At 36.9% G+C, this 26883-nt stretch overlaps 1 protein-coding gene across 1 annotated transcript in view; it reads right to left on the reverse strand.

Annotated features, from left to right (window-relative positions):
• Positions 1-1526: 1526 nt before the first annotated feature.
• The window catches only part of LOC131154107 (5'-3' exoribonuclease 4), an 87989-nt gene continuing 62632 nt past the window's right edge, over positions 1527-26883 (reverse strand). The window contains exons 12-22 of the mRNA XM_058106629.1: positions 24919-25014; positions 10248-10318; positions 9633-9761; positions 9399-9475; positions 9278-9318; positions 9110-9184; positions 3703-3854; positions 3505-3609; positions 3358-3433; positions 2926-3005; positions 1527-2777 (exon numbers count right to left, since the gene is read on the reverse strand). Coding sequence (XP_057962612.1) covers positions 2135-2777; positions 2926-3005; positions 3358-3433; positions 3505-3609; positions 3703-3854; positions 9110-9184; positions 9278-9318; positions 9399-9475; positions 9633-9761; positions 10248-10318; positions 24919-25014 — 1545 coding nt within the window. The 3' untranslated portion in view covers positions 1527-2134. The remainder of the gene's footprint in view (positions 2778-2925; positions 3006-3357; positions 3434-3504; positions 3610-3702; positions 3855-9109; positions 9185-9277; positions 9319-9398; positions 9476-9632; positions 9762-10247; positions 10319-24918; positions 25015-26883) is intronic.

A 26883-nucleotide genomic window follows, 5' to 3' on the forward strand; every position in this document is an offset into this window, starting at 1 on the left:
CTCGATCGGACCACAAACGAAACAGGATCAGAGTCTTAATGAAATCTGAACAGCATGAGAAAAATCACATTTTTCTCTTTCTTTTGAGACGTGATGGCTCCTCCCTTCTCTCCTCTCTTTTTTTATAACTTTCTTTAGGTTTTCACCGTAAAAAGGCTAGGTTTTGGGTTTTTAATAAAGCCCACTTGAACTTTCCTCCACATGGAAGGAAATAACCCCCAAAACATGTTATCTTATATTAATGCATTGTGGGATATGTGTCTGGGGGCAAGCCTTAAAACTAGCACACCTAAATCTAAACACAAAAAATGTTATGGTTTGGGCCGCGCAAATGCTATTTCTAATAATAGAATAGTTATAACCCAATAATTTTATATACTGTTTTCAAAATGATGTTAATATCATAAAAGCAAATGATAATTTAAAATTTTTTTGTGAATTCATCCAGGAAATAAATCAAGAATTTAGAGAATGTGCATTCACTTCCTATTCTATTCTACATTAGATAAAGTAATAAGAAATAGATGGCAGCAAATATTATCTCAAATTTCTGAACTTCTCACCCTCAATTTGCGTTTATCATATCTCCCCATAGCAAAATGAGGATGCGGGAGGAGCAAATGTTCTGCTGTTTAAACAAAATTGAGAATCCTAGAATAATATTTGAATGGAAAATGCAATGCAGCATTTTTTGACCTGGTAGGTAATTTTGGTTGGCAACATAGATTAGGCTCAGAATGAAATCCTCATAGTATTGAGATATAACAGCTGCAAAGAAAGCTTCCTCCTCTTAAATCAAATCATGTAATATATCTTTAACATTGAATAAAAAAATAAAAGAAGCTATTCTCAAATTTTTCATCATGGAAATATTTATTTTTAAATTATTCCATGTTTGATAATAATATAATTTTTTTTTCTGTAAACATTCGCTTGACCGAGCACCTTGTCCTTCCCATTTATGGCAATGGAGAAAATGTCATTATAGTAACAAGGCTGTAACTTCGTTACAGGTTCGAATCATAGTTGAAACAAAACGTAGTAATAGTAAATGAAAAGGTGATAAAAATAATAATCTATTCAGTTGCATAAAATAACTTATTTATTTTTTATTTCTTGATAATTATAAAGTCTCATTATTTTTCAATTTTTTTTACAAATTATATAAAAATAAAAATCTAAGAATAATAAAAAAAAATACTTTTTAACTCCTGTACAAATTTTAAAAATTTAAAACTGAGATAACACTTTTATAATTATTTTAAAATCTAAAAATGACAGTAAGGGTGTTTCTCCACTACCATTTAATGCCAAAGCTCTTTACCATTTTCAGGCTTTTTTATATATTAAATCTTCAAACGAGTGAAACTAGCATGATTACACATAAGGCGTGGCGTTATATTTCTCATTGCATTGCATTGCAACTGTACTGTCAATTTCATTGCCAATCCACCTTACCATAGCGATAGCGCCTGCGAGCACAAAACCCCATCAACAGCAAAAGTGCCTGTTAGACCTTGTACACCTAAATAAATCAGCACCACTTATATTACACAGCATCATATGTGATATACCCAATAAATACTTGGCCCTCAATTTTTTTCGCTGCAGGCGGAGCATGGCTTTGTTGTTCTCTCCAACATTTAAAAATAAACTCAAATAAGAGAAAAAATATCTTACACAATTGTCTTCCAAAGCTTTTATTGAACTCTTTTGCCCTTCCACAACCATGTTGAACCATCACTGCCAGGAATACACAGTATTGTCCAACCAATGTAAGTCTCTGCCAATAGCCAACATGAAATCTAGCCGAGGTTGGGTCGACCTGGTTCTACAATAGTCTCTGGCCCCGTGCCTCAATGGAGCTCTGCGGAGATGGCCTCCAACAAAGCTTCACTTTTTCACCCAAAAAAGAGCGCTCCACACAGATGGATTGGAATAACGAGCTTCACCTGAAATACAGTTACTATCTCAATCTATACGGCAAGCTCTCATTATGAACAAACACGGAATGCATGCAAGGAACTTTATTCAACTCCTGCTCTTGTACGCATTAGCAGTGGGGAGCTAATAGCTGGGGGCTGCATCCTCAAATAGAATAAGTATTGCCAAATCCAACTAAAAGCCACAAGATTCACTGCTGAAGTTCAGAGTCTGGAGGACTCTGGGATACCCGAGTCTTGATCTGATAGACTTTTTTCACCTGCTTTTCGTTGGAAGCAGTTTCTGGTCTAAAATACATTCCAGCACTTCCAGTCGATCTATTAATCCACTTGGGAGGTGGGGAAGGAAGTGGACTCGTATTCTGCACTAACTGTGGACGGAGATTTGGCAGTGAACCTGAACTTGGCATCCTGGGAGATGCTGTTGTATGTGGTCGGGTTCTAGCACTATCTATTGTCAAAGCAGACATCCCAACCCTTGCATTGTGGTATTGTTCTTCATAATTGTGGTTTTGTTCTTGATATGAAGATCTGTATTGTGACCTGATATTTTGTCGGTTGCCCTGAATTTCACTTGGAGATGGTGGAAATCTAGGGCAACTCATTATGCCTCGACGATTACTGTAATGTCCATTCTCATTAAAGCCCCTTTCGTATCCAGAGGGTCCAGCTGGTCTTGGTCTATGAACCGTATGATTGACTGGGGCAGTTTGATACGGTAGTTGAGCATGCAGTGCAGGGGAGAAGGAATTTTTTATATTAAGTGTATTCTTGAGGAGACGGTGAGCTGCTTCTCCCAATAGAGGACCAGAGATTGCCCCAGGTACTTGTGCCCTGAAATAGCAGATGCGTTATATACCGAACACTGAAAAATACAGGAGGACCCTCTCTCTCTCTCTCTCTCTCTCTCTATGAACCCGAAGCCCAAAAGGAGGGATCACAGAAATTGTAGGTAAGTGATGAAAATGCATTCTGTTTTTACCTCTCTCTGCCTAGCTGGCGCCGTCCATTGTCTTCATGCCACAACATGGGGAATGGTTTTATGTCAGAAAGTTGCAAGACCTGCAAATGAACTAAAATATCTTACAAAAAACCACAGCCATTTAATGAAATATAATTCCACTATCTTCAACCGAAAAAACAATACATTATTCACATTGTCACAAGAAACAAATGTGTTTTCCTGTATTGTACCCAACTATTTAAACAAATGCAAACCACAGTAACCCCCACATTTAAACAATCTGCAGTACGTTTCACAATTTTATTTTTGTTTTGTACAAGGTAGTTTCCCACTGTTACGAAATAGGAGGGACAAACTACTGTACTTGCATGTCCACACTTTCGCCTTCATGAAGTAATGGTAATTTGTAAGGATCATAAAACATCATAAATGACATGATTTTTAACATACCTTCCCAGGCATGGTTACCCCCTCAGGAGGTTCTGGAATATGCTTATGATGTGGAGGATTAACGTAGGTAACATTTCTGAAAAACATAAAAGTACTTAGAAAATGAGACTTATCCCCTTGAAGCAACAATGGCAGGAGGATACTCACAAGACTTTGTTAGACTCAATGTCAGGCAATCCACTGAGAGGAGAAGGAACTGTTTCCCTCCACTCATTCCTCTCACATAACCAAAGGAATCCATTCATTCCACCACTGAAAAAAGTCAGGAACAGAATAAGGTCAAAGCAGCCTACATTTAAAGAAGCCAAAACATGAAAACTTAACACTAAATTTAAACCAACCAACCTCACATTTGTGTCAATTGACCAAGCATATCTTTTATCTGGGCTTAACTGATAATAGAACTGGTAGTATGAGAATATTTGTGCAGCCAACGGATGATAAGAAAAAACATACAACAAATCAAGCATCACACGGTTCCGAACCATTTCTTCTTCCTGCTTATACCAAGTCAGAGTGAGCAACTTGAGGCTTGATCATGTTAATATAAAAATGAACAATAAAATTAATGCTAATGCCATTAATTCTTTAGATTATAATACTCCAACTGATCACAATTAGATTGGATTTTTAGGGAAATCCCCAGTCTGCAGACATGCTAGACCATTGATGCATGAACATGAGAGAATTTAAAAGCCAACCAGTTCCCATATAATGGCCCACAGGAAGCATCAAACAACAACAACAACAAAAGGAAAAAAAAAAAAAAAAAAACAAAAGCCTAAAATCCCACTTGGTGGGGACGGCTACATGAATCCTTTTCTTCCAATTTACACAATCATGGGCAATTTCCTCTAACAAATTCAGGGTTATTAAATCCTTACTATCTCATTCCAAGTTATTTTTGGTCTACCCTTACCCCTTCTGTTGTCACTCTCAGTAATTAGCTCACTCCTCATTGGTGTACTATTTGGCCTATATTGCAGATGCCCAAACCATCTATATCATACCTCCCTTACCTTATCTGCTAAAGAAGCTAAGCTTAACTTACTACGAATATGCTCATTCCTTAGTTTATCTTTTTAAGTCCCACTATGCCTAACAATAGGAAGCATAAGCATACCAAAAATAATCACTATCAACCTAACTTCAAAATTTGTGACACATTTCTCCTCTAATTTTCCCCTCTTTTTTCAAAAAGAAATTTGCCTCCTGTATAGGTCCGATTTGAGTATTAGTTTTCTTGTAAATTCTTCACAACACATTTTGCCTTTTTGGGTGTCTCCTAGTTTCCTTCTTTAGCTATGGATAGAATCGTTTCACAAGTGAACTTCCATGTGAAGCTAAGCATTCCCCTGGACTTCGACTATTGACATAATTAATACAAATCAAACGTTACAGGTGAGGAAGCCTTCACAAAGCTTCTAGCCTGGATATCTGCACTCTGTGCAAGTGTTCTCAAGAGGATAATGCCCATCCCTTTCTTGATTGTGAGGTTTCCAGACTGTCGTGCAAATTTCATTATGATTTTTTAAAAATTTTTGGATAGAAGAAGAAATTTCATTCAGAGATAGAGGATGCACAAGGCAGAAGATCAGGTATTTTTCTAAGACACACAAGAAAACAAAAATAAGAAAAGGAACAACAAAGCATCATAATAATAATGACAACCAATAAATCCAAGACTAGATCCCTTTGAAGCAACAAGAAGCAAAAGCCCAAAGAAAAGCCTCCTCCATGCCCAATTTGCAACTTACCCCCATTACTGCCTGTCTTTAATTTACTGTCCACCACTACACTGGCAACTAGAGCTGCATCAAGGGTTTGATAACCCTCCACAAATGAATTAAGAAATAACCCCATCACCACTACGGTACCCTTTAATCTGTTAGCTACGATCTTATTTATTATTTTGTATATACAACCCTCAAACTAATAGATCTAAGATTCTTATTTCCTTGATGTTGGCTACCAACTCTTTCTTCATGACCAAGATGAGAAGTACTGTTGGTGCAACGCAAAAATTGCCCAATGACGCAGAACTATTAAAAAATCTTCTCAATGTCACTGTTGGGCACCTCCAAAGAATAACTCTTTACAATCCTACTTCCTCCTCTTATCATCCCACTTGAGTGTCAATAGTCAACAATTTCGGAAGAAGCTTACCAATTGCACTCCTGAGGTGCATCTTTGGCCTCCCTCTCATCAAAAGGATTTTCCAACCATTTGGCAAAATCTTCAGCTATCAGCAACCAGGCCCACAACCAAAGGTCTCCAAAAAGACTGTATAGAGGCCTTTATAGTAATTGCATTGTAATTGCCAATAACACCCTTCAACTCTGTTATCCTTGCCTTCCCTGCCATCCACCGCCCCCAGTTTGTTAATGAGACTGTTTTTGTAGCAATAATTAAATAATCTACACACACACACAAACAAAAAAAACCACAAAAAAAGTGCATTTCTTTCTCCCCCCTTATGCCAAAGAGCCCTCAATTTTTCTCTTCAAAAGATTTTCCCCATCCCAATTACATTAGCTAATTCCTTCGCCCAGAATCTTTCTCCCTCTTGCTGGAAAGACATAGCCACTTAAGTTTCTTTCTCCTCCAACTCTTGATATTTTGAAGAATTTTCCAACTCCTGATGTCACTAAAGACATCAAGGCATACTTCCCTTCAATCCCCTAGTTTTTATGTCACCAACAACTGGCATATCCTTCCACACTCATCTCCTACCACCAATGTTTCACTAACATAATGAAGGCATGTGCTTTTAGCTACATGTTTTCAAACATAAACAATGTCACCCCTACCCTCTTTTAAACCCCAAATCTGGCAAACAAGAGTGATGATCCGAGGAAGATCTTAAAAGAATTTTCTAACTGCATCAGGAAAGTGCTCCTCACTCCACAGAAATCAAGAAACAATCATTTTTTGACACAAAAGGTTCCTCCCTGAAGTTAGGTAAGGTAAAGCTTTGTCCTGAATGAGTATTCATTAGTGCATTACTGCATTATATTCATAAAGTCTTTAGATTTTTTCAATAAATAGTCCTCCTCCTCACCCCATCTCTTTCATAAGAACAAAGAACGATGTTGAATGCACCTCTGAGTGCCCAAGGACAGTCCCTAAAACGATGCTGAAATCACCCTTTTCTGACAACTCATCCCGAATATGTATCTTGTTCCCGTCTTTGTTCGAACCATAAATTCCTAGTGCCCACTCGAATCCATCAACCTTCCCACTGGGAAAAAAAGAGGGACAAATGGAGAATCCCCCTGTTATGTCATCTTGCATTCCCACAAGAAAATTTCCACACAATGCAGGTTCCTCCAATCATGTCGTTAATACTTTTAGTGAAAAACCAAGAATTTACAATTTCTAACCCTCCACAGGTTATGAACCATCATATTGCATCAGTCAAGCTCATCTTTGTCCCACTCCAACAGTTCAAAAATGTTGATAACTACCCTCTTCTTCCCGTCATGTAACACCAATTGCATCCCAAGACATTATCCTCCTCAACATTGAAAACAAGAGTCTTTCCCTCTTCCCTAGCTCTCATATCTCTCACTACTACTCCCCCCATGTCTGCCATAATTAATCAAGAAGCGTAAACCTTTTTAGTTCCCTCTTCCTGCTGCTTCTGTGTTGAAATTCCTTGTGCAGTCTCTATTCTCTACTTCACTTCTCACTAACTTCAAACAATTAATAATCCCTTTCCTCAATTCCTTTGAAGGAAAAACCCAATACCTAGCTGGCTGACTTCATCTTTCCAAGAACCAGTTGACATCTGCTCAAACAAATATCGGCCCAGTTCCACATGCCCTCGTGGCACTATGTCAATGGGCTCAGCCCACACAAGAGGCCCAATTCTTAAATTTGAAATTCATCACAGAAGTGTTCTCATCTGGCTTCCACTCCCTTGATCATTTCACTCTGCACTGTGTACAACAGAAATGCTTTTTCCTCCTTCCACTACCAACCCTACAGCTCCTTCATTGTCCACAAATTTCTGAATTCTCTGATTGCTATACAGGCTAAGTGAGAAGTTGCACCCACATGTAGGAAGCCTCAGCATTATGACTGACCAAACCAGTAGCCCAACAGAAATCTGATGTGGGTGTTCACCGCCAAAGGCTTTGCAGCTTCCATTTTATTTCTTTCTTTTCTAAACTAACTCACATGCATTTGCAAACTCAATATGCAACAAATAAATATTTTGTAAATATTCCTTCAATTATATATCTGTTTCACATATTACCATTAGCATAGGTGTTGTATCTTAGTTTTCTTTGTCATATCTATCTTACAAATGCTCCCAACCATGAAAACCATCATCACATTCTCTGTTTCCATAAAAATAGCCATGGTCAGATGGCTAGACATCAAATTCATTTATTTTTGTTTGTGTTTTGAGTTTTTTCTTTTTTTTCTTTTTTTTTTTCGGTTGCCGGGGGGGAAGTGGGGACGGATGGGAATTGGAGCATGGAGCAAGGAGCAAGGGGAAAAAACTCACATTCTTCTCCAAACCCCAAATTTTTGGCTAAAGAAACATCCACTAAAAAAGGCAGATTAAAGCATCCTCCCAGTAGACAGAAAACAACAAAACAAAAGGACAAAGAAATAAGATAATCAAAATAACTAGTGAAGGGAAGCTCTGCAAATCCTTAGCAAACCAAAACAATATATACATATTACTCCAAAAGATCCATCAGCAGAGTGCAATGAAATGCCAGAGACAGCACCCTACACCATAAAAGCTCGGTAAAAGAGCCCTTAAACATAGCACTTCCTCACAAAGCCTACCCCTCCTTCGTTTTCTCACAGTTCTTGGAAGTATGTAAACACCAAAAAATTGTTCCAGGTTCGCAACGAAAAAGAACAAAATGAGAACAGATGTGTGCACACATTAGGAGACAAATTTTGTATATCCTTCTCCACTGTATTGTGTTTCTGAAGACAAATTTTGCATGCATTCATTTCAACCTCCTATCTCCCGAAATTCAAAATTCTTAGATCAAGTGCATTCAGGAACAAGGAAGCCTTATCATATCTCAAGACAACAAATCTAAGGAAAATTTAATTCAACTTGGAGGCTACAGCATTCACAGAATTTGCTTTTTATCAGGAGTCAGTCATGACTCATGAGCAACAAGCAAGGAATCATCATGGCAAATAGCCTAAATCAAGAAACCATTGTTTACTGTTCATGCATGCTAAGGGGCTATAAATTCACTGTGCACCTGGCTAAATTACTTCTGAAGCTTAACACGATCCTTCAGAAATAGGCAAAATATTACTCATTTTTTGGGTCAGAGGGAATAACGAGATTCAATGCTGACCAAGCCAATTCAGACCAGCACTCAGAAGTGGGTCTGAACTAAAATTTTGTGAAAGTGTGAAGAAAATTTTCAGGCAGGAAAAGTGTACAACACTCAACCTTTGCAGGCATGCGAGTGCATACACAACACAGCCACTACATGAAACTGTTGCCCAAGTAATACTGTGGTCATCAACTATTAGAGTTAATGTTAGAGGAAGATCTTTCCATTATCAGCACAAATGTTCTACTGAAATCCTTGCACTTTTCTAGTTGTTACCTTTCCTTCATGCCCAAAAGGATTTCCATAGCATTTGGCATTTTGGCTTTATTTCAAAGGACATATCTCGGGCCCATAATTTAATGAATGCAAGAATTATGGGTGCTAGTTTTGCAAAAGCAAAATAAAATCAACAAACGGAGATTAAATACCTTTAAAGTGCTTTCAAGCTTCTTAGTTTCAGCAAGCAATTTCTTCTCATCAATGAATGGCAATTTTGCAACACCCTGAATTTCAGAAATGAATGAATAAAATTTTCAGTTAGGCTATTAAATAAATTTCCATGGAGAAAATTTGTGTAGGAATAAAGGAGAAAGCACCTGCCACGCAAAGCGCTTCCCATTCATGTCAATCTCAAAGTCTGACACCACAAAGGAAAAAAAAAATCTTGAGAAAAGATTTGCAGGAGACAAATCAAAAGGCAGTAATGAATCAATTTACCAGAAGGGTAGAAGTGAAGGATAGGCGATGATGGGTCAGTCATCAATTCTCTGTATTTTTCAGGCAGGGCATGTGCACTGTAACAAAACATCGAATAAATAAGCTTAAACATCACCACATGCAAGGGAAAGAAACTAATCAAAAGAAAAACTGAGCGCATGAAGAATCAATTACAATTGTCAAATATGTCGTTTTAATTGTTACAAAAATATTTTAATTAAAAAATAAATCCACCTTGCAGCTGGTAGGGTCCCCATGAGCTGGTCAAAAGGTTTAAATGGCTCACCCAAGAAAAATGTAATCTCAAGATCTCCAAGATCTTTAAGATCAGAAGCAAAAGGAGCATAATGATATGGATAAAACCTGAAGCAAACAAAAGAGTGCATTGTTAGTTATAAATTACACTCAACCCAATACAAAATGGTGCCCCTCCCCCCCCCCCCCCCCAAAAAAAAATAAATAAATAAATAAAAACTATCATGTTCAACTGTAGCTGTATATAAAGCATGCATTACTTGGGATACAGTTAACAATTTGTAGGCTCGCAACTAGAAGATTCAGACCTATATTTGTCTGAAGAAAGATTTCACTAGTCATAAGCATTTTCTTTAAGCATTTCTTCACAAATTTGCATCAAGAACCCAACAGTTCCTTTGTCTCCACTAATCCACACACTATATGGTGTACAGTAGAATATGACAATTCTTTTCACCACTTCTTTTCTACTTATTTAACAAAAAAAATGCATTATCCACTTAGTATGAAGTAAGCTCATGTGCTATAGATGAAGAAACAAGAAAAGCTGGTGCAAGAAAGTTAAATTTTCTTTTGTCCTAGAGTCAAACTCACCATAGCCAGGAGCAAACACCCTGATAGTAATACTTCATAACCCAACACAAGCCTTCCACGTACTTGAAAACCTGCAAAGAAAACTTTATCAGTCAACAGTGAGAGAATTGATTTTGAAGTTCCAGCATGAAATAAAATAAAAGTCGTTTTAAATGAGAAAAAAAGTATTAAAAAAAAAACTAGAATAGTGCCCACAAATTCATTTTTTTAAATGCAAATTGCGATTTTTCTTTTCTTTTCTTATTTTTTTTAATAAGCAAAAGAGAAGAACACTACAGGCACCAAAGTAATGCAACCAAAGTGCAAATGTGCAGAAATAGGAGAGAGAGAGAGAGAGAGAGAGAGAGAGAGAGAGAGAGAGAGAGAGAAATATAAGGCAGCCTGGGCATTAACAAAAAGCTGCCCATTATTAAACCAATAATATGAAGTTCTAAACCATCAGCCCGCTACAGAATTAATATAGTTTCTGTATCCTCAAGAGCTCCATGATTTCTTCCCATCAGACCAGCCAAAAGACACCCATAGGGATCAAGTCTACAACCCTTTCAATCTCTGTGTCTAAATGCCCATGACCACAATTCTTCAAAGACAAAGCTGGCCGTCACCCATAGAATCCCCAACATAAGCAGCAGTATAGGCAGCAGTTTCCCAAAGATTTCTGCCCCAGTTGCATGCAACTAATAAAAATATGACGCACTGAAAAATACATATACCACTTGTGACCCCTTCCGCTGGTCATCTGGAGTCAAAATTCTCTACCGTGAAGCTCCCCAAGCAGAAAACTTTTGAAAAAAAAAAAAAAACAGTTCTATTGGAGCTCCTGTTAATCAAATAGCTTTCCAATGGGAGGACATCCTCTCTTCGTGATGGTTACTCCTCTCATTAATCCTGAAGAAAACCTTAAAAATCAAAGCATCTTTTCTTGCAGATTTTCCACTTCACATGCCCCCCTTCTGTGCCATAACAAAAATGCGATACAAGCTGTCAAAAAATTAGCAAATCTTTCCAACTCCCAATCCTGAGTTCTTAGAACAGCATACCCCACACAATCCCTCGGACAGACTGAAGCATCAAAGCCACGAGTTCATTAAAGCGTCCCTGTCTCTGGCCAGCAAGAATAGAACAGGAAAGTGATTTTTCAGAAGAGATCCTGCCCACCGTCGTGCCAAAACAGGACGGTAAACCCATTGTTAACTTCAAAATAAAATCTAGAGTCTGCTCAAAAAAGCCCCTCACAACTCTTTCTTATTTATTTCCTCATCCCCATCCCATACAGGCCACCTCTTGTACACTGTAAATCTCAAATACATTAGTATGCTCCATTCTGATGACTCCATACTCTGCCATCCACACCATCCTCCAATGTTCCTCTTCTCCAATGGGAATATGCTCATTTTTGCCCAAACAGACATCAGACCAGAAACTGCTTCATAACATAATAAATAATAAAGCCCTCCTCAACTCTTGCAATCATTTAAATTCAATCCAAAAGAGATAATAGAGTGTTTGCACACACAAAAAATGTGTGAAATGACTTTTCTTTCTTGCAATCTTGTGTATCTTTTCACATTAAAAATCCAGTAATAAGCCCACGATAATTGCCATAATAAGCATTTTGCTAACAACCTCCATCACCAATTTAAAATTAAATGGGGACGAAGAATCCCCATCTTAGTCTCCTATAAGACTGGGAAAAATTGAATGGCGCCACATTGATAAGAGTGGAGGGCATAGGAGAACAGATGCAGTTCCAAATCCTTCTCCGCCTATGTCAAAATTTCATATTCTCAAGATGTAAATGAGAAACTTAAATCAAACATGACCATATGCTTTCACCATATCCAATTTGCAAAATGAATCCTTTGCTTGCTTGCTTCAATTTTCCTTCCACCTTCATTTTCTATTTAATGCAACATGAAGAGTTTGACGCCCCATGACAAGTCTTCAAAGGTCCCACTACTTGCCTTAAACTTCAAGCAAGATCTATGCAATTAATTTGCACATAAAACCACCAGGCTGGTGAGCTAAAACTCTTAAGTTCATAATCCTACCTTTTTTTGTATCAAAATCACAAAAAAATTATTTACGCTATTCACAAATTTTCATCTTTCATGGAATTTATTGAACACCATAAGAATATCATTCTTACGACCAGTTAACTTTCTTGTAGGAAAGGCATGGTAAACCCATCAAGACCCCAGCGCTTGTCTCAGTTAAAATCTCAAGGACTGCTACAATCTCCTCAAACGGCCTTTCCAGCCACCTGGCCTCTTCATCCCCTATATCCTCAATCTGTACATTCAAAGCATGGGTACTTATGGATCTCCTTCTTGTCAGATATTGGGGTTTTGGCAAGAGCAGAAAAGAAAGAGGAAAGAGCTTTACAGTGTAGTGCGGTTTTTGCCATCCTGTAGAACCTTTGGATTGGGTGGAATATGAGAACTTTCAAGGATTGCACAATCTTTCCAAATTTAGTAGTCTTCCTGGCTTTTTCCTAGGCCTATTTGTTAAACGGTTTTCTTAGGGGTTCTCAGTGTCTGATCTTCAAAGGGATTGGAAGGATCCTTTTTGTAACTTTATTGTAATTATTCCTTTTGCTTTCAGGAGAACATGATTCTCCTCTCATTGTACCTTGTTCATTCTCTATTAACATATTTATTCTTATCCATAAACAGCAGCCAAATCTTATTCGCGACTTTTTTTTTTTGGGGGGGGGGGGGGGGGGAGAGAATTGAAGAAATCTGTATTTTTATCCCCTTCCAATACCCAAAGAGCTCAACTTTTTGTCTCCATGATATCTCCTCTCTCCTCCATCCTATAACATCAGCTAGCTCTTTTTTGACAAAATATCTCCTTTGCCAATCATCAAAAGATATTCCCTCCGATTCCTCATTAACATCCAGTTCATTCATTTCCCAAAGAAGGTCCCCTTTCCTCTCTTTAATACCTTTAAAAACCTCACTATCACACTTCATAAACTGCATTATCAACCATTTGATATTGAGAAAATCACATAACTAGCATTACTATCCACACCACTCATTACCCGTCACCTACTTCTACACCAAATAGTTAAAGCCTTCCATAGTAAGCCACACATCCTCAAATAGAAAAGGCATTGGCCCACTCCTCAAACCACCCTTATCCAACCAAATATGATGATCAACAGATATTGGCATTAGGAGAAATTGTAAAACAGCGTTGAGGAAATGTTCCTTCCATTCGGTGGAAATCAGGAACCAATCTAAACTACACGAATTGGGATTCTCCATGGAGTTTGACAAGGTGAATAAATCTCCAGAAAGAGTTATGTTAATCAAGAGTTAAGTTAATCAAGAAATTCACAAAATAAATAAATAAACAACAACAACAACAAGCCTTAAGTCCCACTAAGTGGGTTCGGCTATATGAATCCTTTCCCACCAATCAACTCGATCAAGGGCATTTTATTCGGCTAACTCAAGCTATTAGATCTTTTCTCACCACCTCATTCCAAGTTATTTTAAGTCTGTCCTTCCCCCTTCTGGTGCCATTAGTAGTAATTTGCTAGCTCCTACTTACTGTTGCATTACTTGGCATACATTTCAAATGCCCAAATCATCTAAACCGCCCCTCCCTTATCTTATCTTCTATTGGTGTCGTGCCTAACTTTACTGCAAACATGTTCGTTCCTTGATTTATCCTTTACTGTTACACTACTCATCCACCTTAGCATGCGCATTTCAACTTCTTTTACTTTTTATGTTGTTTCTTAGTTGGCCAACATTCTTATCCATATAGCATAGTAGGTATTATAGTCGTCCTATAAAACTTTCCTACTAATTTTAGAGGCATTCTACGATCTCACATCACACATGAAGCAATCGTCCATTTTACCCAACCTTCTTTAATTCTACGTACTACATCCTCTTCAATTTCTCCCTCCGCACACATAATAGATCCAAGATATCAAAATCTACTAGTGCTATTGACTTCTTGATCATCAAGTTTAATCTTATCTTCAATACTCCTCCTTATGGCTGAAGTTACATTTCATATATTTTGTCTTGTTTCAACTTATCCTAAAGCCTTTAGATTCCAACACTATTCTTCGAATTCTAACTTAGATTCTACCCACTCCTGCTTTCATCAATTAAAACAATATCATCTACAAACATACAGCATGGGGTCTTGCTTTGGATATACATCATAAGTTCATCAATCACTAAAGCAAATAGATAGGGGCTTAAAGTGAAGTCTTGATGCACACTTATTGTGATTGTAAAATCTTTAGACTCTCCTCCTACTCCTAATGTTAGTCGTTACTCTATCATACATATCCTTAATAACATCAATATATTTGTCGCCAAGGTCTTAAATTTTGATTTCGACTCAAAATTCAAAGCTCCCAAAGTACAGTAATTTTGACAGAAATTTCAATTTCAATGTCAATTTTGATTTCGATTTCAAAAAATAACAGAAATCAGTAGTAAAGCATGGAATTCTTTTTGAAACATTAGAAATGGTTAATATACATAATAATATAAGTTTTAGGACTAAAACATTACAAGTTAAATATGTCTGTTGTGTATGAGGTAGAAAAGTTGTAATATAGTACATGTATCAAACGTATTTGTAAGATAATGTGCATTAAACATATTCAATTAATGCAAATGAAATTCATAAATCATTTAAATATTATTTATCATACAAATAATGATAATTTAGACATGAATGGTTGAATAAAATGCTGTTGTAACTTCATTTTTTCTTTTCAAAGGCACTTGTAACAATCTTTTGTTTTGATAAAAATAAATAGAATGAGAGAGAAATTTCACTTCACTCCTAAATCTCTCATTTGAATTCCGAGGAAGTTTTTCATTGCATAGTTAAAATTTTGATAAGTTTCGCTAAAATTTTGAGAGTTTGATAAATTTCAGATGATTCATTGAGATTTTGACGGAAATTATGCAAGACAAAAATCGACTGCCATATCAATTTTGAGAGTGATGGAAACCAGAAATTTTGAGGGAAATTTCGACAATTTCATGGAAAATTAAGATCATGTTTGTTGCATACTCCTTTTTTAAAACCCATCAAAAAAATTCCCTAGATACTGTATCATATACTTTCTCTAGGTCAATAAAAACCATAAGCAAATCCCGCTTCATTTCCCTAAACTTCTCCATTAATCTTCTTAGTAAATAGATAGCTTCTATTGTCAATCTCCCGAGCATAAAACCAAATTGATTCTCTAAGACCCTCACTTCTATGCTTGTTCTTTGTACAATTACAACCTTTTCCACAGTTTCATCGTATGACTAAAGTTTAATTCTGCAATAATAATTGCAGTTTTGAATATCACCTTTGTTTTTGTATATAGATATTAATGTGCTTTTTCTCCATTCACCTATTATTTTCTTGATTTTTCTAATAATGTTAAATAGATTAGTTAACCACACAATTAATTTATCCCCTAGACATTTCCAAACTTCAAGTGGGATGTTATCTATTTCTATAAATTTCCCGCTTTTCATTTTTTTAAAGTCATCTAACTTCAATTACTCTAATTTTGTGAACACATTTCATATTTTGTCTTTTCCTCACTTGTCACTTCTAGGTTTGAACTTACAGTCAAACAGCTTATTAAAGTAACTACACCACCTCTCTCTTATATCTTCTTTAACCAAAACATTATTACTCTCATCTTTTATACATTTTACATTACCCAAATATTTGCACTTTCTTTCTCCAGCTCTCTTTTTATCCTTTCTTTTGTGCTCCTTAATGACTAAACAATGGAATCTCTTAGAACTATCTAATTTCTATCTTGTTTTGCTACTCAATTTTTTTATCATCACAATATTCTTCAAAAATTTCCCTCAATCATTCCTGGACTACAGGTAGTTCATGAAATTTTTCAAGATACTTGATATTTTGATAGAAAAAGAGTTCTTTTGTCTCGAAATACAAATAACTAGTTTATATGTCTCTTACCCCTTCTTTTGTATAGTCTAGCATTTAGAAAGCTAGCTTTTAGCTTTTTTGGCAAACTTTTAAAATTTACAACCTTAAAGCTTTTAAAAAAGTTGAAACCTAACTTTTTTTCCAACAAATTATTATATTCAAAGGGTGTCCCAAGTGTTTCTCAATTATTACAAAATTATCCACGCATTAATTACATTTCATAAAGTAACCATTTTAATCACTTTAACATGAACATTTCAAGCACTTTCCAACTTTTAACCAAACACTAAGCTCATTTTTACAACCACCTGAATCAGTTCCAATTCATTACTTCATTTTTAGAAGATCCTTTCCTCAAGCACAAGGAGCCAAATTAAGCTTGAGTCAACATAACACAAGATGCAGGCATTTGGAAGGATCGACCCAATATGGAGACATATGCCAAAGAAGAGGGTCAACGGAATATTAGGTCCTAGACCTAAATATGCTTAGTTAATTAGGTGTTTATTATGTGTGTGTAGTATGCTTGCAGTAGGATTATGTGTTTTGGGGCTTGTTTGTAATATTTGCGTGTTTTAGGGGTGTGCTCATAGTCCCATGTGGTTTCAAGTATATATTTGTAGATAATGTTTTGGGGCTTGTTTGTAATATTTGTGTGTTTTAGGGGTGTGCTTGTAGTCTCATCTGGTTTCGAGGATATATTTGTAGTTTCTTGTGTCATTGGCTTTCTTAGAAATAGTGTGTGAAAGCCATGTAGCAGTTGGTTATTGTTGAGTTTGAATAGAGAAGAAAAGTGGAATTTCCCTCTGTTGTATCTCTTTACTCTCCTCTATTCTTCCATCTTCTTCTTCCCCTCCCTTTCTTGCTTCCATTTCTTCCAATTTCTCTCATTTGAAAGCAATCTCAGCATGCTGTTCTGCATTATATGATATCAGACCCAAAATTAATCTCTGTTTTTTCCACTTCAATCCCCCATCCTCCATTCACATTCTTTCTTCTTCTTCTTTTAGGTAACCCTCTCCCTCCCTCCCTCAGTGAACGTGAGTTTTCCCCCAATTGTATCTCTTTCCTCTCCTCTGTTCTTCCTTATCCCTTCTCCCTTCTTCCCCTTCCTTCTCCCCTCCATCTCTTCCAATTTCTCTCCTTTGACAGTAATCCCACGATGCTATTCTGCATCATTTGGTATTAGAGCCCAAAATCAATCTCTATTCTTCCACTTCAATTCCATCTTCTTCTTCCCCTCCCTTTCTATCTATTTCTTCCAATTTCTCTCCTTGGATAGCAATCTCATGATGCTGTTCGGCATCATTTCGTAGCAGAGCTCAATTCTTCCACTTCAATCCCCCCATTTTCAACTCTAATTCCTTTCTTTTCTTTTGGTATCTCCCTCCCTCCCTCTCGGTATTAGAGCCCAAAATCAATCTCTGTTCTTCCACTTCAATTTCATCTTCTTCCCCTCCCTTTCCTTTATTTATTCCAATTTCTCTCCTTCGACAGCAATCCCATGATGCTGTCCTGCATCATTTGGTATCAGAGCCCAATTCTTCCCATGATGGCCCCTCCCTCCCACGCTCCCAATTGTCCCACCATTTTACTCTAAATCGTCTGGCAACTCTGTAAACTTCAGCGAATCCTTGTTTTTCTTGATAATCCGCTGGAAAGGCTTGAACATGAATGTAATCCAAACATATGATCCATGAGATTTTGAACTAGAGAGCAAATTGCATTAAATATTGAATGTCCTTTCTGAGTTTTTCTTTACATAAAAACATCCCTCCCTCCCACAAAAACTGAAAAAGAATTGCTTCCAACCATTGTATTATAATTTTTCCCTACAAAAACCTGCAATTTTATGAAGCTATTTGATAGAAGGATTGAATACTTGAGTTTGGTACACATATTGAACGATTTATCAGTGCTACCAGCTAACAATCAGATCAAACTACTTCCATTTGTAGATTGTTTAACAGGGTCTGTTTTACTTATTCGTTCTTGAGAAATTGAGCGAACTTTGTGGTTTGCAAGAATAGATTGAGGATTGTAAAAAAATTGTTTTGAGGGTCCTTGGTGATATATAATTGCAACATGGTGATCAATGTTCAGTTGTCTGCAAAGGTGGAATTATTGTTCGGTAGGGTATAAAACATAGAGAACACCTTGGAGCATGGTTTTAAATAAAGGCCGCGACCGTTGCGTAACACCGTTACATAAAGGTTTTTTGGGTTACCGATACTGTTACACACAGCGAAATCAGTGGGAAGAAAAATCACGGCCGTAGCGGCCGTTACGGACCGCGACCGTTACGTAAAGGCTGCTACGGCCGTTACATAACCGCTACAGGATTGTTACACCAAAAAAATATTTTATTTTTTACTTTTTCTTCTCACTTTTTCTCTCTCTTTCATATATCATTCTCAATATACCAAGTGGCAAGAGGTGGAAAAGATTATAATGAGGATGACAATGATACAAAATTTACTTTTTCTTTAAATACTCACAATAGATGCATTAATTAACAATTTCAAAATACTAACTTGTTAAGAATTTTTTTTTTAATAATATTAGTAATGTGATATTTATGTTCTTTATTTTTCAACTTCAACCTTCTTTCTTTTCTGGCTATTTTATATTTATATTATTCGTATGTCTTATGTGTCTAATAGATTAATGGAGTGTATAATGTATTTTATTTTATTAATTCATTTAGCACACATAAGAATTTATCACAGATAAGAACAATGAGAAGTATAAATACGCGCACACACGTAATTTTCTATCAATGATGGTTTAAAACAAATGTAAACTTGTTGCCCTTACCAAATAACTTAGTTACTCGAACTAAAGGGTCCAAAATACACTAAAACCCTTTCTAAGAATGGCCAAAAGCTTAAAACATGCAAGTACGCTAATATGCACAAGGTTGTGCGTGCTTAAAAAAAATTCACGGCCGTTATACCCGCTTACCGTTATGTAACATCCGCTACTCCTGCTTCCCGTTACACCTATTACCGTTACGTTACGCTACCCGCGATTTAAAACCATGCCTTGGAGACTATTAATAATGCTTTGAACAGGCTAAAAATTGAAGTTGCAGCCTTAGGTAAGAGACCCTTGGATTTCCTACCAAACAGGAAAGTGGTATCACTGCTGTCCCTCATACCTTGAGTTGTGTGAAGGCTGAAATGATAAATTTAATGGAATTAAACTAGAAGTTTCAGATTTTAATGGTGATGGTTCTCCTAATGAATTTGATGATTCAGTGTATACTTTGGAGTACTGTTCCCGATGGTATGACATGAATGAGGCTAGAGAGTTGTATTTTAAGCTGAATCAAAATTGAAGGGAACTGCTTGAATTTGATGGATTAAACAATAGAAGATCTTTAGAAGGAGGAGTTATGGTGAGATTACGTGGGATGAGATGAAGTGAGCAATGCAGGAGCAACTTTTACCTCTCAACTACCAGAAATGTGTTCATCTCTAACTCTTTAATTTGAAGAAAGAAGAAAACAGGAGACAGTAACAAAGTACACTAGTAGGTTCTATTATTTGGCTAGTCTGCTGACATGGAATGGAAAGAGGATGTGATGATAGCTTTGTACAGGAAAGGGTTGAAGATAGCTATTGCCTTCAAGCTTGCTGCATGTCATCTCATTACAGATGGCGATGCAATATTGGTTGCATGGTTTTAAATAAAGGCTGCAACCGTTATGTAACGGCATTACATAACGATTTTTTGGGTTACTGATACCGTTACATGCCGCAAAATCAGTGGGAAGAAAAATCACGGCTGTAGCGGCCGTTATGTAAAGGCCACTACAGCTGTTACGTAACTGCTACAAGACTGTTACATCAAAAAATTTATTTTATTTTTTACTTTTTCTCCTCACTTTTTTCCCTCTCATTCATAAATCATTCTCAATATACCATATGGCAAGAGGGGAAAAAGATTATAATGAAGATGACAATGATACAAAATTTACTATTTCTTTAAATACTCACAAGAGATGCATTAATTAACAATTTGAAAAATATTAACTTAGGAAAATATTTTATTTTGACAATATTAGTAATGTGATAATTATGTTCTATATTTTTCAACTTCAACCTTTTTTCTTTTCTAACTATTTTATATTTGTATTACTCATATGTCTTATGTGTCTAATAGATTAATGGAGTGTAAAATGTATTTTGTTTTATTAATTAATTTAGCACACGTAAGAATTTATCACATATAAGAACAATGAGAAGTATAAATACGTACACACGCGTAATTTTTCTATCAATAGTGGTTTAAAACAAATGTAAACTTGTTACCCTTACCAAAAAAACTTAGTTACTCGAACCAAAGGATCCAAAATACACTAAAATTCTTTCTAAGAAGGACTAAAAGCTGAAAAGATGCAAGCACGCTAATATGCACAAGGTTGTGCGTGCTTCAAAAAAATTCATAGCCGTTACACCCGCTTCCCGTTATGTAACATCCGCTACTCCCGCTTCCCGTTACACCCATTACCATTACGTTACGCTACCCGCTACCGCGATTTAAAACCATGATTGGTTGCCAATCAGATCAAGGAGGATATGCAACATAATCTTCCTATAGCTACATCAACCCTTCGGTTTGAGAAGAGTACTAGTGAAGTTATACGAAAGAAGACAGTTGACCAATTAAGTAAAGTAGTTCAGAATTCAGATTAATACCCATTGGAAGATTCCCAAGCATTCTGGAACAATTTCCAAGGTCCAACCACGAATCAAGTGCTTCAAATGTCAAGGTTTTGGGCATCAAGCTGCACGAAGACCAATCTGAGTAATGGCCGTAGCAGAAGAAGGAGACAATGATGCATTCAAGCGGCTGAAGCTGAAATAGAAATCCCAAATGACTAGGATGGTGATCGCAACATGATTCTGTTTAGTGCTTTGACATATGCTCTCTTCCCACGAGGTTCAAACAAAGAAGGTTGGAGGTAGACTAACATCTTTCTTGAGGTGACTTGTCAAAGGCAACTTTATACTTGGGTTGTTGATCCAGACAGTTGTACAAATGTAATTTCTGAAGAAGCTGTGAAGAAGTTAAATTTGGAAGTCGAACCTAATCCACATCCATATAAAATTGCTTGGGTGAACAATACCAACTTGAAGGTCACTGATTGTTGCTTGTTTACCTTCAAGATTGGTTCAATTGTTGAGACAGTGCAGTGAGATATCCTTCCTCTTAAGATTAGACATATCCTTTTTGGCTGTTTTAAGCATGAGAGATATGAAAATTCTTATTCCCTCTCCATCAACAAGAAGTATAAGTTGATGCCATCTCGAGCTCTTCCATTCACCAAATTGAAGCATACCACAAGTTCCTTTCTTATGAAGCAAGATGATTCTATTCAAGGTGATGAACTCCTTGGTACTTTCCCCAACTCAACAGAATCAAGTTCTTTATGGAAGGAGGGAATTGATGTAGGACGAGAAACTGGTATTTGGATGGATAATTTGAAGGCTTGTGTCAAAGAGGAGGGTCAATGGGTTATTGGGTACTTAGTTGTTTTTGTGCGCGTTTAGTATGGTTGTAGTAGGATTATGTGTTTTGGGGGCTTATTGTAATATTTTGGTATTTTAGGGGTTGGTTTGTAGTTTCATGTAGTTTTTGAGAAATATGTGTAATTTTTTGTGTTATTGGGTTTCTTACAAGCAGTGCCTTAAAGCCATGTAGGAGGTGGTTATCATTGAAGTTGAATTAAGAAGTGAACACAAGTTTCCCCACCAATTGTATCTCTTTCATCTCCTCTCTTTCACTTTCTTCTCCTTCTTCTTCTTCCACACCCCCCCCCCTCCTCAAAATTTCTCCTTTATTCTTCCAATTCCTTTTATAGAAACTCCATGATGCTGTTCCATCACCCATCTCCAGCTCTTCACATTGACAGAGCACTGTATTAAAGTCTCATCCACCCCTCCCAGCACCCACAAATTCGTGTCTCCCAATGAGAGAGGGTGGCTTATTCCAGAGTTAACCCATATCCCCTTCATCGCAGGAGCCATATATTCCTCTGAACAGCCACTCATACCCATATTGTCCTTCAAACGAACAGAAAGTAAGGAATTTCCCCCTAAAAGAATCGCACAGATCAACAATAGAGGGTTCACACAACACAAAATCCAGAAATCTTGCCATTAGCCTGTAAGATAAGGAATTTGCAGTCCCCAACACCCCATATCCATGTAGTATCAACCGTCCAGCTTCTAAAAAGGTTCTTCACAACCACCCTATCTATAAGTCATTGATTTCCCTGCATTTCAGCATAAATACACTGGACCCTTCATGTTCCTCCAAGGAACTATTTCTCCTCCCTCCTCCACACCCCCCCCCCCCCTAAAAAAAAAAAACTTCAGCCGCCATGTTTAATAGAAACTAGAAAACTCTAATATTTTAGGCATTAACTTGTGTAATGGAAAGATTTACAAATATGATCATTTTGTAATTCTTGTTTTTTGTTAAATCTGGTGCTTAGCATGCAAAACGAAAAAAGAAAAAGAAAAAAAAAATGGCTAGAATGAAAATTCTTAAAAGGTACATTTTGTGGGAGTCTCAAACGTGATCACGAGAGTCTGTAATAATTGGGAATGAGATACCATTATTGCCTCTAATTTAAAAATCCTCTTTCAGATGTTTAAAATAAGGGATGACATTGGAAAACCAAATTAATAAAATTTTCCATGAGCAATACCAAGCAAAATAATCCAATAGAATTCACATATATCTCAATCAATTCAAAGTAGCATTATTAAATTTCTAAATGAATGAGCTGAATCCTATTTAAATATGATCCCAATCATAGTTGTAAGTTCCTTTTTTCCACAACTAATTTATTATATCCTGTTTGAGTACAATTCCAGCCATATTGTAAGTTCTTTTTTCTACAACTGCTGCTAGTGTTCTTCCCTTCAGTTCCTTTCCCTCTTCTATTGTCCTGTTCTTTATAGCTTTTTTCTTCAAAACCTTCAAACTACAGTGATTTTACGAACAGACCTCACTGTTTTAAGAACCCACCGCAAAACCTAATCCTTAAGCTTTCACTGCACATCGACTGAACTAGTTGCCAGCAACCACCTACAGAGGTTCATGGTCATATACTTCACAGTTGCCCACTCCTTTCCCTTCATCAAATGCCAGAACTAACTCTGGGTACAACTACAAAACACACCTCCTCCACCAGTGTGCATTCCCCTTGCTGGCAATTATTGGACCATAGAGAACTTCCTTTCTCTTCTTCCCATAAAATCATCCCGACATCCAAATCACAAACCACGATACTTCCGTCCCCAAGTAGATTCTCGGATCAAGACTGATGCATTCCCCAAGTGTCAAGTTCTCCTGAACCCACAATTTCCCTTCCTTCCTTGTTCAAGAAGCTCCTTGCCTTGTGAGACCACATAATCTCAGGCATCACTCGCATTTTTCAGTCATTGGGCTTACTCCTGACATTGTTCCTCGCAGACTTAAAATGAACCTTGGCCTGCCTATAGTGAAAAGCAAGTCCCACTTCACCAAGTCGTGCACTCCTTTTATTCTAAACTTTTGAGCCCAAGCCCAACATATTATTTTTTGGTAACAAAAGAAATTTATTAAGAAAGAGGAGAAAACATACAGCTTCAGAGAGTCCCAAGCCCGACATTATCTCCAAACTCTTTAAAGCCAGCAAAAAGTCAGAATTCAATATGCACACAATCTTAGGATTCAAATTTGAAAAAATATTATTGAGCACGAAGGAGTTGTCTCAAGCACTCCTCCTCAAGTGTCAAACCTGCATCATGTTCATCCTTCAAACAACTCTGGCTTGGAAACCAAGATGCATTTCAGTCAGATTCCTGAAGACTACTTTGCCTTCAAGAGGAGAGCTGCATCACAGGCAATTACATGCAATCAAAAAGTTCATCACCTGTTTCGGTTTCTTTTGCTTCACAACCTTCTCTTTCCCCTTCTCACTCAAACTACCATCATTGGACAATGAAGCCTTCCCTTTTTCAGCTGCAATACTTGCCAGAACCTTCAGACTGTCAAAGCTTCTCCTCCACCCTTTACATTTGAAGTCCACCTGGAATATCAACATCATCAATCCGTGAGGCCTTTCCTCTGAGGACCTTATCCTTCTCTCCCACCTTTTTCAGTGCTGCAACACTTTCCAAAATCTTCCGACTGTCAAAGTTTCACCTCCACCTTCTAGAGTTGAAGCCCACTGGGAATATTAACATTATCAATCCCCCTTCACTGTCTTCATTAATTCCAAGGATCTACCTTTCCCATTCCTCTTTCATGAGAAAACAGCATTCAATCCCTGCTCCAAACCTTCCAGAGCAAAGGTCCCTCACCTTGTTCTGCCAAAGCTCTTTCAGTGCCTGTAACAGCCACTTAAACTCTTTCCTCTTCAGGTAAAGATAAACGCCCATGTTTTCCCAATTCTCAGAAATCTGAAACATGTCTTTAGTATCTCCTTTTGTTGAAGACCTTGCACTCAACAGCCACCTATTTCCTTGCTTCCCCTCTCCACGTAAACATTTATAAAAAGAAAAATAAGTTTGTTTATCCAAGATTGGAAAAATACCGATTGGATTATTTGTTGAAATGCGCTCTAGCGACAGTAGATCCTCAAAATAATAACTAAACAAACAATTTAAAAAAAAATAATAAAAAAGTGTATAAATAATGCCTTTAGGAAAGTAAGGAAACCCACCATGTCTCTTCTGGCTTTATCAATCACCTCTGGACTTGATAAACCTAACTTCTCTTCATAATATCTTTCCTTATATCCTGGGTCCCCTAACCTCACCTGCAAAGAGGAAAAAAGAAAAGCAAAAAAAGCAACAAGAAGAAGCAACCTCAGCATGGTGTGCACAAGCACAAATCTAATTATTGAGGGCACTAGGACCGTAAAAATTGCTCCAAATAAAATTTAAAAATCAAAAGAGAGAGAGGGAGAGAGAGAGAGAGAGAAAGCATGCTACTACAAGCAAAGGTACATAGGAAAATTTTAAAAAATAATAATGTCACAATGTAAGCATCTATTTTTTATACAAAAATTTTCAAAATCATTCTATTTTGATAGATAAATGAATAAATAAACAAAAAGAAACTCTCCGGTCAAAAGTCTACCATAGAATGGGTGGTGGAAAAAGAAATGAAAAATGGATCCCTTAAATAGTAGCACCAACTTAAACACAAGTGTTGATCCAAAATGTAACAATTTATTTTGAAGATCCCAAAAACCATAGGAAATTAAGGGACAGGATGGGAGTGATGGATTTTCAGAACATCATTTTCTTCACCTCTGAGGCCCCATTAACCAAATTGAAATCATGCATTATTTAAATAGGAATATGTTAGTATGAAGGAAAGTAACTATGCATCAAAAAGAAAGAAATAGGTGCAAGATCCAGAGGTTAAAAAATTCATGTACCTAAGCAACCCAAGCAAATCATTATGTAATCAAATTGAAACCACGCATTATGTAATCAGGAACTCGTCATTTTGAAGGAAAGTAAGCTTGCAACAAAAAGAAAGTAATAGGTACAAGATTCAGATGATGGTAAGAACACATATATCCAACTAACCCAAACGAATAATGACACTAGAAAAGGTAAAGAGAGCGTGTTAATTTGCTGATTCAGCTGAACACCACAGGCCCCATCCAACAATGATTTCTAAATTAGATGTTCAATAGGAGATTAACAATTAACAAAACAGACCAAAACCAGTGAAACCAAACAAGATGTACCAAAATAACAAATTGAACCAGAGCTAATCGTTTTTTTTATGTCAGCCAGTTCTGTTTGGTTCTGTTCAGAGAATTAGCAAATCAAGTCTCAGTTTGGTTTTGTGTTTTACAAAACCAGAAGAACCGAATCGAACCAGGAAGCATATAAATGGCACTTCAAAATATAGGTAGCATGTCTTTATTGGCTAATAATTAAGTATGAAGGAGTGCAATTGTGCAAAACACGTGATTATTTCCTATAAGACCTAAAACCTAAAGGAAAAAGCTGACTATTCAAATCGCAGCAGCTAAACCCAAACTGCCACATGCCCCCTCCACTCTCCTACTCTCTGAAACACTAGAACTAGAAGGAACAGAGCAATGCCTGCTCCAGCCACCCACCCCCCAGCAGCAGCACGGCTCTTGACGAGAGCCAGTCCACAGTATGGCCACTGCTGCACACCTCTGCCTAAACTTTGATCAGGCTTGTGAGAAAACCCCTTGGCAGCCCAGCCTTCACACCAGGTAATCTGTAATTTTTTAAATATCCTTTTGAGAGATTTCTTCTAATTTGGTATGATAGTGTGATGTTCTAACTTCTAAGTATAAACTATCCTAAGAACAATATGTGCTATTAACTTACTTATTTGTCAAAAATCTCCTTTAGTGCTGGATATAACCTCCACTAGTCGTGGCTGACCAACCCACAACAGATTTGTCCTTGGAAGCAGCAAAATCAGGATTAATAGACAGCCAACATGCTCATCAATTACTGTAGGATGCCCAAGGACTGCCCTAACACAAACAGAACCTGATAATGTGCATTGGTGTGTGCTACTTAATATAACCTTTTGTATATTAACAAATAACAATGCATAATTTTTATGATTCCCTGTAAATAAAAAGAAAAGGCAGACAAAGCTGCCATCCCTTCTGTACGTCATC

The sequence above is a fragment of the Malania oleifera genome, chromosome 4 (assembly GCF_029873635.1).
Source record: "Malania oleifera isolate guangnan ecotype guangnan chromosome 4, ASM2987363v1, whole genome shotgun sequence".
Taxonomy (NCBI): domain Eukaryota; kingdom Viridiplantae; phylum Streptophyta; class Magnoliopsida; order Santalales; family Ximeniaceae; genus Malania; species Malania oleifera.